General features: G+C 35.9%; 1 protein-coding gene across 1 annotated transcript; it reads right to left on the reverse strand.

Annotated features, from left to right (window-relative positions):
• Window positions 1-10613: 10613 nt before the first annotated feature.
• LOC130740753 (UDP-glycosyltransferase 72E1-like) lies at window positions 10614-12389 on the reverse strand. The gene has a single exon (XM_057593437.1). It carries the CDS (start codon window positions 12375-12377, stop codon window positions 10788-10790), a length of 1590 nt encoding a protein of 529 aa, XP_057449420.1. The 5' UTR covers window positions 12378-12389; the 3' UTR covers window positions 10614-10787.
• Window positions 12390-13814: the final 1425 nt, after the last annotated feature.

The raw sequence follows: 13814 nt of genomic DNA on the forward strand, positions 1-13814 counted from the left end.
GTCGTCCTCAGTCTTCAACTTATTTTCTCCTTGCAACCAAATCAATATGTTCGCGTAAGGAAGTCTTCTTTTATGAAATTCAATTGTATACATACCTAAAAAAACATATTAATGATTAATAAAGGATGCAGGATTGATGAGACAGTGCTAGTGACAACTGTGATATCTATCAGTATGCTTTATTGGACCTTTCTCTGGACCGATTAAGGCCAATTGTGCTTATGAGGATGCCTTGATTCGCAGCCCTTGGGGACTCAAGCAGAAAGTGGTGTGAAGAGCACAGTTTGGTTTGATGCTTTCTATTTATGTGATTCACGCTGCTGCTAGAATTTGTCCACAGTTCTCAAGTAGAGTTGTTTGACACCTTTGTCTGCAACATTGTATATCCGCTCCTTTTATTCTTTCTGCCCCTGTTTTTATTTTTCTTGTATCAGGGAATAGCAACCTTGTTTGCTATAATTTGGCATTTTATTAAAAAAAACCATGTGAAGAAAGAGAGCAGATTTTAAAACAATAGAAAGGCAAAAAAAAAAAAACGTGTTGTGTGTGAAGTGTAGTCTGGTGTTTTAATATAGCTCTGTTTAGGTTTTCAAAATTTAAAAGGAAGGAATAAATTAGTATTTTAATTGTAGATATTTTTAAATTATTTATTTTATGGAGATTTAGTTCAGTTTTGATTCTATCATCTTATGTTGTTGTGTACATTAAGTCAAACTATAAGAGTGAATAAAATATTTGTTGAACCACAATAATTAATAATGCTTAAAGGAAACGGTAAAAAATCTATAAAAATATTTTTATATATGGTAATTATTTAAAGCAATTAAATTATTAATTTCGAAATTACTAAAATGTTTAATATTAGTCTTTAAATCAAGAAAAATCTTATTATTTAAAGTCTTTAAAATTGGCATCTTTTCTCCTTTTCTGGCATATCATCTTTTTTTATTTTTATAATTTTATAATTTTCTCCTCAATACTGTGTGGGTTGTCTGTGATCTTAAACTTGTCTATCCAGTGCTTGTGCCTATGCGTCTGAAGCTGGTTTATTTGCAGCTGGCCCTCCATTTAATATATTTGGGGATTATTATATGTATGGTCTATGGTTTTGAGGATGCCGTGGTGAGAGACAGTGGCCTTGGTTGGATGGCTTGCATTTGACATTTTCTTTGTATGTTAGAGTGATCTGCTGGTTTGATATAGGGACAGTATGGGTCTTGTTCTGTTTTGCTTCTTAGGTAGTGCGATATGTAATCTTAGTTCTTTTTCTTCTCTTTCTTTTATTCTTTGTATTCTTTGGTTTTGAGAGTATTCCTAGTATTCCACTTAATATATTTTGCTTACCCAAAAAAAAAGACTAATATCATATATTTTGCAAAAGCAGGACACAATCTTGATAAGTTCATAGTGGCACTTGTTTACATATTCAAGGGTAGCATATGTTTTAAAATGGGTGAAATGAAATTTTTAAGGACCTTACATTACAATTTACATGTAGTCCATCCTTAAATTTCACTCCAATTTTATTTGTTCTATTCAAACTTCTACTAAGCACTCTCTAAATGTGGCCATTCCTTTGCAGCTTCAACCAATTAACAAAAGGATGTCATTTTAACTTATCGTTAATCTTAATATTTTGCTAAACCATTCAATCACACTTAAGCACATATCATATAGCAAAACGTGATGAGAAGTTAATGTAAAACTTTTATATTAACAATGTATCTAAATTAACCTCTTCATAAAATTCTCAGATCCACAAATGCCCCAGTGAAATTTCTCTTCCAGAACTGTATTTGCCAATAGATAGTTCAGATACTCCGCAAGTTTCTAGGTTCTTAGATGCAGTAGATCATTGAGAAGATCTACCTAATAAGTAGTAGTTGCTAGATTAGGACTAAACGATCACTATGTGTTTGATCTGTGACATATATTTGTAGAAGTGTATGGTTTTTGTAGTTGCTCGATGAGTTCATGGGGTTATGCTTGCTGGTATAAGCTATCTGAGTTGGTTTGCATGGCTTTTTTGTTTTTTGTTTCTCCCTTTCCTCTCCTATTATTCAAGCTGATGGTCTGGTCTAATTTTTTGGAGTATCAAAGGAATGCTTGCTGATCTATATGCTGCAATGCTGTTGGTTTTTTCTTCTGCTTTTCAGTGCTGCTGTTTTTGTTGGTTTCTTTGCTGGTTTATTGCTGTCTAGCAGGTCTATTGCAGCTCCAATCATGATGGCCTCTTGCTTATGGGATCTGTATGTCGTGGCTGCTGTCCAAAGATTAACAAAAGGGGGAACAACACATGAAATACCCCATGAGGAGGTTAATAGCCACAACAATTACAACAACAAAGATCAACATTAAAAATACACCATGGAAAGGCATGCTAAAAAATTATGCAGCAAACTCACATACAGTAGCTAGAAAGAAACCTGAGAAAATACACCTTGTATGTGGCCAAAACACCACCTTATATGTGGCAAAAACAACACCTTACGACGAATAGAAGGTACGAACTTCTTGTGATGTTTAATTAAATTTTGTCTTATGTAAAAAAAAGTGGAGCAATAGAGATACTTGAATGTAAATGAAACATCAAAGTAGACAATACAAAATATATAATACCATTTCATTAAAAAAAGGTAAAGAATAAAGTAGAACAACAAAGTTCTGCATCTCCATGATCAAAACAAATATAATGAAGAAGAAGAAAAAATGAACAGTACGACCAATGTATTTTTATGGTGATTAAATGTTAAGAGCTTGTGGATTTATATAGCATGAGAAAGGCGGGATTTTTTGAAATGAAAAATTTAATTTTTTTCAAAAAACAAAACATTGATTTCGTAAATTATTGGTATATTCCAAATCTGAGATGATATTCTTGTTTGATATAGGCTGGCCTTAAATATTTTTTTTCCACACATACGTAATTTATGAGTATATTCCAAATTTGAGATGAAAGTCAATTGCAAGAAATAAATCAATTTTATTTCCGGTTATTATTATACTTGAATTTTGAATTGTATATTCCTCTTTAACATATGGAGATGTATATTTAAGGAGATGAATATATAATTTGGATTATTATACACGGTGCCGGTTTTTATTTTCATATGATTAATCTTTTTTTTTTTGAAAAGTCCATATGATTAATCTTGACCACATCACAATAGCTTTATTTTCTTATCTCTTAGTAATAAAAAAGGAAAAACATGTGGGCAAAATTTATCATATTTTCCAAAACTTTCTAACTGAACGTGGAGGAAGTTAATTGTGTCAAAACCATGTGCAATTTGTAATAAAACCGGGTATTAATATTGTCAAAACCGGGTACTAATATTGCCTAAACCGTGTACTATTGATGTTTCTATTTAATGATTCAATGATTTCGACCAATCAAAATGCAAGGATTTGGACCAATCAGCTGAGGCCATGTGGAAAATAGGAGAAACCAACCAATAGAGATGTGACATGTGGAAATTAAATATCAGTATGGCCCACTTTGGTGGATGGGCTTTATATATTATTAAGATACAGACAAAACCATGTGCTTGTTTAAACAAAAAAATATGTGGACAAAACCATGCATGCAGCATCGTCTTTAGTCCTCTATTTTGACTAGTATTTTACTACTATTCAAAGAGTAGACATAAATCCAAAACGGGTCGTATTTACTCTTCGGGCAAGCCAGAGACCTTAGCCGCTCTCTCAGATATTATTAAACGGGTAACAATATATCTTGTCGGGTAGACACTGAATAGATGTAGACAACACAATGAGAAAGAATCAATGCATGAGAAATGAGAGAAGTAATGGATCGGATCATGTGATTTATTAACACGATGGGATTGTTTGGCAACGGAGCAATTTCATAATCTTCTTCCACGGCTTCCCAGAGGTCTAAAGCCTCCAAGTAGGATTCCATTCTCACAGCCCAAAGGTCATAGTTCTCCCCATCAAAGATAGGAAGAGCTACATGTGAAAAACTTGATTCGACATCCACAGCACAGGTCCCGTAAGAAGTAGCTCTAGCCTCTAGATACCAATTGTTGTTTTTGATATATAGAAAAGTAGCAGAAGAGAAAATTGAACAGTATAAAACTTTTGATATGAGGCAGCAAAAACATAATACTTTATTGAATCACAAACTTGAATTTAAATACATCTTGAAAATAACTGATAAGAGATAACCTCCTTAATTCTAGCTAAATTCTAGGGACTGTTACTTGTAATTAAAAACAAAACAGAAACTGATCTCTCCACTAACAGCTAGTAGAAGATATTTTATTTGACTCATTCAAACTGAACTAAACTATCTAAGCAGCAGCCAAGGCACGTGTTTAATTTCTCAACACTCCTCCTTGCCTTGGAGGTTGCAGATGCCCAAACTGAATCTCAAAGCTTCAAATCTAGCCTTCGGAAGGGCCTTTGTCAAGATATCAGCATTCTGATTTTCAGTCTTGCAATACAACAACTTGATTTCTCCTTCTCTTTGCATCTCCCTTAAGAAGAAGAACTTGATCTTGAAATGCTTAGTCTTCCCATGGAAAACAGGATTGTTTGAAATTGATATTGCAGCTTGATTGTCAACAAAAATTTGTGTTGGCTCACTTTGCTCCATGTGTAAATCAGAAAATATTTTTCTTAGCCAAATGGCTTGATTCACAGCAGCTGTAGCTGCTACATATTCTGCCTCAGCTGTACTTTGAGCCACTACATCTTGCTTCCTTGAACACCATGAAAACACACCTGAGCCAAGACTGAAACAGTACCCTGTTGTACTTTTCAAGTCATCAACTGAACCACCCCAATCACTGTCAGAAAATCCATGAAATAGAAAACTCTGAAAGTGAGTGTACTTAATGCCATAGTCTGCAGTCCCCTTAACATATCTTAGAATTCGTTTGGCAGCTTGGAGATGTAATTCACTAGCACAGTGCATAAATCTTGACAACACACTCACTGAAAACATGATGTCGGGTCTAGTTGCAGTCAGATACATTAGACAACCAATTAGGCTTCTGAATTTCTGCTCATCTACCTTATCAGCTCCATCATCGTTGCTGAATTTTTCCTTTTGATTCATTGGAGTGTTAGTACTACTGTAATTCTCCATGCAAAACTTTTTGAGTATTTCTCTAGCATATTTTTTTTGGCATATGAAAACAGCATCTTGATCTTGTTTTACCTCCAGACCCAAAAAGAAAGACATCAAACCAAGGTCTGTCATTTCAAATACTTGGAGCATTTCAGCTTTAAACTCCAAGATTAACTTCTCTTCATTCTCTGTCACAAGCAAATCATCAACATAGACAGAAACTATGATTACATTAGCATCCATCAGTTTCACATACAAAGTGGCTTCACAGGGACTTTTGACAAATCCGAGTTTTTGAAGATAATCATCGATTCTGCTGTACCAAGCCCTTGGGGCTTGTTTAAGACCATACAAGGCCTTTTTTAGTTTGTAGACCTTCTCCTCATGTCCCTTGACATGAAATCCTTCTGGCTGCTCCACAAATATCTCCTCCTGCAAATAACCATTTAAGAAAGCAGATTTCACATCTAAATGGTAAACTTTCCAACCTTTCTGTGCAGCCAAAGCTAGGAGCATTCTAATTGTATCGAGGCGAGCAACCGGAGCAAACGTTTCTGAAAAATCCACTCCGAACACTTGAGCATAACCCTTCACAACCAATCTTGCCTTGTATTTATTTATAGAACCATCTGCATTTAGCTTAGTTCTATAAACCCATTTGACTCCTATAGGTTGCTTGTGTTGAGGTCTGTCCACTAGCACCCAAGTGTCATTTTTTTCAATCATATTTAGCTCCTCCTTCATTGCATCTATCCATTTTTTGTTCTTCTCAGCTTAAATGAATTCTGCAGGTTCCAAGACAGCTACATTACTCCTTTCATAAATTTCATGTAAAGGTCTTGTACCTCTGACAGGAAAGTCATCTATATCATCATCAATGATCTGTGGAATTTCTGGAATTTGCTTCTCCATGGACTCCTCCCAGCTCCATTGTTTGTTCTCCATGAATTTGACATCTCGGCTTACAAGAATTTTCCCATTTTGAGGCTGAAAAATTCGGTACGCTTTTGATGTGCTACTATATCCAATGAAAACTCCAGGATCTTCCTTCTTATCGAGCTTGTCTCTTTTAACCTGTGGCACAAAAGAGAAACAAAGACAACCAAAAACTTTAAAGTTATGGAAATCTGGTTTGTAACCAAACCAAGCTTCAAATGGAGTTTTCCTCTGAAGAACTCTTGTAGGCAGCCTATTCAGCAAGAAGACAGCAGTATTTGCAGCCTCTGCCCATAATTTCTTTGGCAGCTCTTTTTCATGTAGAAGACACCTTGTCATTTCCTTAATGCTTCTATTCTTTCTTTCACTAACTCCATTTTGTTGCGGAGTATAAGGTGCTGTAAGTTGGTGCACAATACCAGCTTCTTCACAAAACTTGTCAAAAGTATTATTTTTATATTCTGTCTCATTGTCTGACCTTAGTGTCCGCAACCTGCAATTACTTTGATTTTCCACCAGTGCTTTATATTTCCAAAATATATCAGCAACCTCAGCCTTGGATTTGAAGAAATAAATCCAACAAAACCTGGTATAATCATCAATAAATGTAATATAATAGATATTACCATTTAAAGATGGTGTTCTCTGAGGTCCTCCAACATCCGTATGCACAAGCTGCAATTTTTGCGTTGCTCTCCATGTTGTTTGCAGAAACGGTGTTCTGATTTGCTTGCCATATTGACAAGCTACACAATCATCAAGTTTGTCTTCAAGTCGTGGTACACCTTTCACCAAAGCATGTTTTTGCATGTATTGAAGTCCAGCAAGATGGAAATGTCCTAGCCTTTTGTGCCATAATTCAATGTTGCTGCAGGTGCTTGAAAAAGCTATTTGCTCTTCCTCCATCAGATTTAGAGCAAAAGTTCTAGCCTTTATTTTCACTTTAAATAGATCATTGCCTTTGGCATCCTGAATCAGACACCATTTGCCTTCAAATATAACTTTGAAGCCATTGTCAGCCATCTGTGCAACACTAAGTAAATTATGGTCAATGTTAGGCACATATAGCAACCGTTCCTTTTCCTTTGGCTGGGATAAAAACACCATTTCCAACTTTTACTTTGGAAGTGAAGGTTTTGTCAAGCTCTTTAAAAAGAGTTTCATCAGGAGTCATATGATTTGAGCAGGCACTGTCTATTAACCACAAATCACTAGAACTGTTGCTTGTTGCAAAGCATGTTGCTGCAAAGAGTTGCTCATCTTCTTGTTGCTCCATGGAAACTTTTGCCTCCGTTGAAGACTTACAGATACGCTCTACATGTCCAAGATTGCCACACTTTCTGCACTTGATGTCAGGCCTCCACCAACATCTGCTTGGAGAATGGTTTGTCTTTTTGCAATATGTGCAAGGTGGAAAAGACTCATTATGATGTATGTTGGAACTTCCAGGTTTGTTGTACCGTTTCCTTTTGTTATACTTCTCATCCCTTCCTCCTTGTGAGTTGTTTGCTAGAAAAGCATCCTCTACTGCCACCTCTTGTCTCATCATTCTTCTTTGTTCTTGTGCTTGTAGGGCATGTAAAACTTCTGCCAAGGTGATCTGTGACAGATCCTTTGTGTTCTCCAAAGATGCTATAGAGGCTTCATATTTTTCAGGCATTGTTACAAGAATTTTTTGCACAATTCTTGAATCTGGAAATTCTGTGCCAAGTAATCTTACCTTGTTGACAATGCCAAGCAATTTGTCAGCATCTTGTTTGGCTGTCTCGGACTCCTTCATTCTTTGTAGCTCGAACTCACGTATTAAGTTCAACACTTGCATGCTTCGTATTCGGGCATCTCCTGCATACTCTTCCTTTAGATAATTCCAGATTTCACTTGCTGTTTGGAGGGTCATGATTCTGGTGAAAATCGTTTTTGAGACACCAGCAAACAAGCAAGCCTTTGCCTTTGCCTTCTTGGTTTTTCTTTCCTTGTGATTTTTCATCTGGGCCACGGTGGGATTGTTTGGCAACGGAGCAATTTCATAATCTTCTTCCACGGCTTCCCAGAGGTCTAAAGCCTCCAAGTAGGATTCCATTCTCACAGCCCAAAGGTCATAGTTCTCCCCATCAAAGATAGGAAGAGCTACATGTGAAAAACTTGATTCGACATCCATAGCACATGTCCCGTAAGAAGTAGCTCTAGATACCAATTGTTGTTTTTGATATATAGAAAAGTAGCAGAAGAGAAAATTGAACGGTATAAAACTTCTGATATGAGGCAGCAAAAGCATAATACTTTATTGAATCACAAACTTGAATTTAAATACATCTTGAAAATAACTGATAAGAGATAACCTCCTTAATTCTAGCTAAATTCTAGGGACTGTTACTTATAATTAAAAACAAAACAGAAACTGATCTCTCCACTAACAGCTAGTAGAATATATTTTATTTGACTCATTCAAACTGAACTAAACTATCTAAGCAGCAGCCAAGACACGTGTTTAATTTCTCAACAGAAAGAATCAATGCATGAGAAATGAGAGAAGTAATGGATCGGATCATGTGATTTATTAATGTGTCTCTGTATTATTTGTGTGTTTATGTAAACGGGCTCAACTCCCTTTAAGAGAAATATATAGCAGAAGACCAAGTTGAGTGATGAGCAATTATGTAGAAAACTGAGCATTTGCAGAATTAGCAGAAAGTCTTGACTTGGAGTACATAAAATATTAGCAGAAGGTCTTGACTTGGAGGATAGAAAATTGAGCATTTGCAGAACGTCTTGTCTTGAATTTTGAAAATGACAGAATTAGTATATTTTCTATATATTCACGTGTATCAGTGTATGTTCTGTTGTGTGGATTAACGTTAATTAATTAATTAGAATATTATTAATAGTAATTACGGGAATTATTAATTTAATTATATACATGTATTATGATGGATGATATATATATATATATATATATATATATATTAGTCTTTTGTTAATAACTAACTTATGATGGGTTGTGTCAATTAACTAATTAACTATGTGTAATGAGAGGATCCTTATTTCATCTAATAGTATATAAGATGTTTCCTCATTAGACAGTTTACCAAGAGCGAAAACCATACACACTACCATCAGATAGAGAGCAGTTCTACTCTCTAATATTCACCTTCTCTTGTGGAACCAGGAAGAACTTAACATACACTCGCCAGGTTAGATAAACAGAATTTCGAAACCCTGTTGCTTACCCGAGCTCAACTAAGCTAAGGGGGAGAAAAATGTCGATATTACCAGTACAGTCGCCAGGTCAAATTATCACGCGTTGGTTCCTTAGCACTCTACGGGGGAAGGTTCCCTTGGGCCTTGCTTTGCTCGATCTCATTGTGGGCCGAGTCAGCCATTTAGGATTGGTAAGGATCAAAGATCACACATGAGATTTATTCGGCCCACTCTAGGCCCAGGATGGTACAGATGACACCGATGTCTTTTGAAATTCACTGACATGGAAGAAATTTTTGAATTACATATAATGATTTCTTGATTGACCACTTTTAAAATGACCAGCGTTGTAATATCTCATAATACGTGTACCACTTTATTCATGATGTATCTTTGTTACGGGTCGAAGCACCATTGTACTTCATTTTGTTTTATTTTGCCTATTAAAAAAGTGTAGCACTTCATAGTACATACACTTTGAAACATCAGTTTGCGTTGGGCAAAGTTGGGCCTTTAGGCTCTTTTTTGGCGGATTAATGTTTGGTTGACACCTCTCCATTAGCGGGAAAGAGATGGAAAGGAGGAGAAGGAAAAGAAAAAAACTAGAGAAAAAAAGTATGAAATATGCATGATCATATAATGGGAAATGAGCATAAAGATAGAAATAAAAATACATGAAATTGTACTATATAAAATTTGGAGTGTGAAGATATCTAAGCTCTTTTTTTGGTGTGCTTGGCGTGGAATTTAGGGACAACCCTCTAGTGCTTTGACCCTTCCTCAAGGGCTTGTAGTGTGGGGTTGATGGGCAAGAGCTACTTGCGCTCCTTGCTTTGTTGTGCTCTTGGTTTGTTGTAGTTTTTCCTACTTTGGTTCTGTTGCTTTTTTCTCTGGTTTTATTTTTTTTTTATACTTAGTTGTATTGAGTTGAAGTATCCATTGTACTTCAAATCTATATATATTTGATTTATAAAAAAACTTTGAAACATCACTTTTTATCTCTTTATCTTTCTTTTTTTATCACATCCCATTACGTATCACTTATCTATCATCTCTTTATATCTCTTAATTATCTAATGGTTTACACCTCTTAAATGTACACAAATATTTAACGTTAACTTAATTACAAACGTGTATGTGCATTTTTCACACACTAATTCATATTCCAATAACTAAAACAACAAAGTAATGATTTTTACAAAAGTCCCATATGCACAAAAGGAGTGCAATTTTTATTTTAAAAGAGTAATGATTAATGTACATCATTACTCAATTATATTCAGTGTAAACATTAAGAGAGAATGAAAATAAGTAATCAAAGTGATATTTAATTTGATATGATGAGAAGTGGGAGAAAAATAAAGTAGTTGTATGTGTTTATAAATTTATGAATAATTACTTTTATTTATTCTATGAAATAAGAGATATAAGATTGTAGCGGATTAAACCCCAAACATAGATAACATTCAAGCATGAGAAGAAAGATGGAGGTTTATAAAGATTTAGCTAGAAAGAAATATTCAAGTGCGAAACTCTGTGATTTTGTATGAATACCTAATTAAGCACCACGAGCTTTTGCCGTTGAAGGTTTGAGATGAAGTTCGAAGTCTTTGGTCATTTGACTAAGCCACTCGTGGGAGGACCCAAACTCTGACAAAGCTTTGTCCCCACTCAATTTCAACTCTCTAACTCTATCCTTCATGCCCATTCCTTCTTCACTCACCATCACTCTTCTAACCATGTCCACTACCTGATCCCTACACACAACTCCACCCTCTGCCACCTTCACTCGCACCGCCACTCCAAGCTCCTCCGACAACATGTAAGCGTTCATTTTCTGCTCTGAGTACAACGGCCACGCCACCATTGGCACACCGTTCAGGACACTCTCCAACACAGAATTCCAACCACAATGCGTCACAAAACCACCTGTGGCAGGATGCCCCAAGATCTCAGCCTGTGGGGCCCACATAGGGACCACCACACCAAACTCACGTGTCCTCTTCATAAACCCCTCCGGCAAGTAATTCAACGCCATTTCATTCCCGAATCCAAAAAACGTGGCACTCGCGTCGGCCTCGTTCGGCGGACGCACAACCCAAACAAATCGCTGCTGACTCAACTCTAGTCCCAAAGCGATTTCTGTCATCTGACCCTGTGGCATGGTCCCACCGCTCCCAAACGACACATAAATCACCGACCCAGCCGGTTGCTTGTCAAGCCAACGCAAAATCTCATCTTGATCTTCCCCATGCCTCGGTTTCGACTCAACAGTTCTCACCAGCGGTCCAACCGGATACACCGGTCCATTGCTAAATCGTCCTAAGATCTCATGTGTCATCATTGCGTTCGTGGCTACAGGCTCTAGATCTTGCCACGTGTTCATCAGAATACCATCCGCCGACACTACCTCCCTTGCTGCTGGTAGGTAACCCATCTGGTACATGGGCCCACCCGGTGATAAGAACGGTTCGAGCGTGTCCTCGAACCGAATTGGTTCACAACCAGGAATGAAAAGCGGTTCATGGTTGTTAGTGTGCCTTTCTTCCATCTCCTTGTCTATGAATGGAAGGTAGATGGTAACTGCAGAGAACCAAGCACTGGTGGCTAAGAAGATATAGGTTGACATGCCGAGCTCACGTGCAAGGGGAATAGCTACTGTGCCGAAGAGGTCCACTATAAGAGCTGAAGGTGGAAGCTTCATGGAGAGGAATGAAGAGCGCAGTAATGGAATGGACTCCAGTATTGTAAGTACAATCTGAGTTCCTACTGAAGGATCAAGTCCAACTTTTGTGGATAGATCAATAGGAGGCAATACAACGATGTTGAGGGCGGTGAGGTTTGATGTTTGTTGGAGTATTAGTGAGGTTGTGGTTGAGGAAATGGTAGTCACGACGAAGATGGTGACGTCGAAGCCGTGATGAGTGAGAAGGCGCTTCCCGAGCTCCACCGTGGGTATGAGGTGGCCCATGCCAGGGCTTGCCAAAAGAGCTGCATGTGGCTTTGAAGGAACCATGGATGTGCCTGTAACAGCTTCAATGGAGATATGATTGAGGGTACGCTTCTTGTCACTCGACCATGTCCAAGACACATTTATGGACGCAAAATAATTGGAGAAACTGTAATTCTCTACTCTTTTCCACATCATAGCATGCCATGCAACCTTAAAAATTTCAAAGCACGCAATTAATAATTTATTTATTGAATTGTTCAAAGTTTTACCACATTTTGTCTACTTTTTATTTATTTAAAAAATAATAAATTGATGTGAAAGAAAAGTTGAAATTTATACTCCATTTATTTCTATTTATGCATGACATAAGACAAATAATTATATCTTCACACCTTAAAAATGAGGTGCGGAGAGGTGACTGAAGAGAGAGAGATAGAAAGAAATGAGAGAGAAAATAAATATGTGATATGTGATTTGGTTAATAGAGAAAAGAGAAATAATAAAAAATGAAGGTGGAAAAGAAGTGGAGAGATATGTATCATAACTCACTTTAAGACTATTACAAAATCATGTTTGACACTGGAAATTGATAAGAAATGACAAGTTACAAAAAGTAATAAATTAATAAGAACACCTACTTTGAATGCTATTATAAAAACTCTTTGGAATGATATATCTGATCTCATGTTTATCACATTCACCGGCTATTACATCGATTTCCGTATAAAAATATTTTTAGTTGATTAGCATGCTACTTCTGATCTCAAAGAATTGAATTCATTTTAATTTTTAAATTTTCAGTGTGATGATAGCTAGAAGTTATAAAATAATTTACTGACTTTGTTGATATTTTTCTATTGATCTTTGGTATATTTTTGTTTGGCTTTGGATTACTTTTTATCATTTCATTATCTTTTTATAAAGCAAAATAAATTTTTTGGTTGCGACTAGCATGAAAGTGTGGTTGGGTTGTTCACTGTGAAAAACTGAATATTTAGAGCTAATTCACACCTATTTCAACCATTTAAAATAACAAATTTATCCTCAAATTTTATTATGTAAGAGATCATATTTTGAAAATATATACAAAATGGTTATTATGACCGAATTACTAAGGTTGAGGAATTGTGCTTCATAAATTTATTGAATTGTAATGAAATGGTACGTAGTATTAACATGCTTATTGAGTTCAAAAAAAAAACATGATTCTTGTTTTAAAAAAAACATGATTCCAATGAATTTTAAAATTTACGTAAAGTCAAACTCATTCGTATACTAGAAGCCACCTTTGGTTATATATTAAAAAATATTGTCGATGAAATTTGAATTTTATAGTGTAATATTAATTGTTGACAAATCTTCTCGATTCTGCTTCGAGGTCACGTTTGAATTTCAACCTTCAATTATCATCCAACTGTCCCGGCATGCTTTTTCAAATGAGTTTTCTCGACTAAAATTAATTTAGAATAATGCCGTTTTTAAAATGAACAATCACTCGTTGGTTAAAATGAATCCCTTCAAACTAGACTTAGTGAAATAAAGCTTCGAGTGTTTCAAAGTTCATTTTCTAAATGAAATTGTCAATTGTGACTCATTTTTGTTTTTATTAATTGTACGTGTTATCAGGGCTTA

The sequence above is a fragment of the Lotus japonicus genome, chromosome 2, assembly GCF_012489685.1.
Source record: "Lotus japonicus ecotype B-129 chromosome 2, LjGifu_v1.2".
Taxonomy (NCBI): Eukaryota; Viridiplantae; Streptophyta; class Magnoliopsida; order Fabales; family Fabaceae; genus Lotus; species Lotus japonicus.

Excerpts from the sequence above, each read along its gene's own strand:
- LOC130740753 (XM_057593437.1), bottom strand. The coding sequence starts at position 12,377 with ATGATGTGGAAAAGAGTAGAGAATTACAGTTTCTCCAATTATTTTGCG.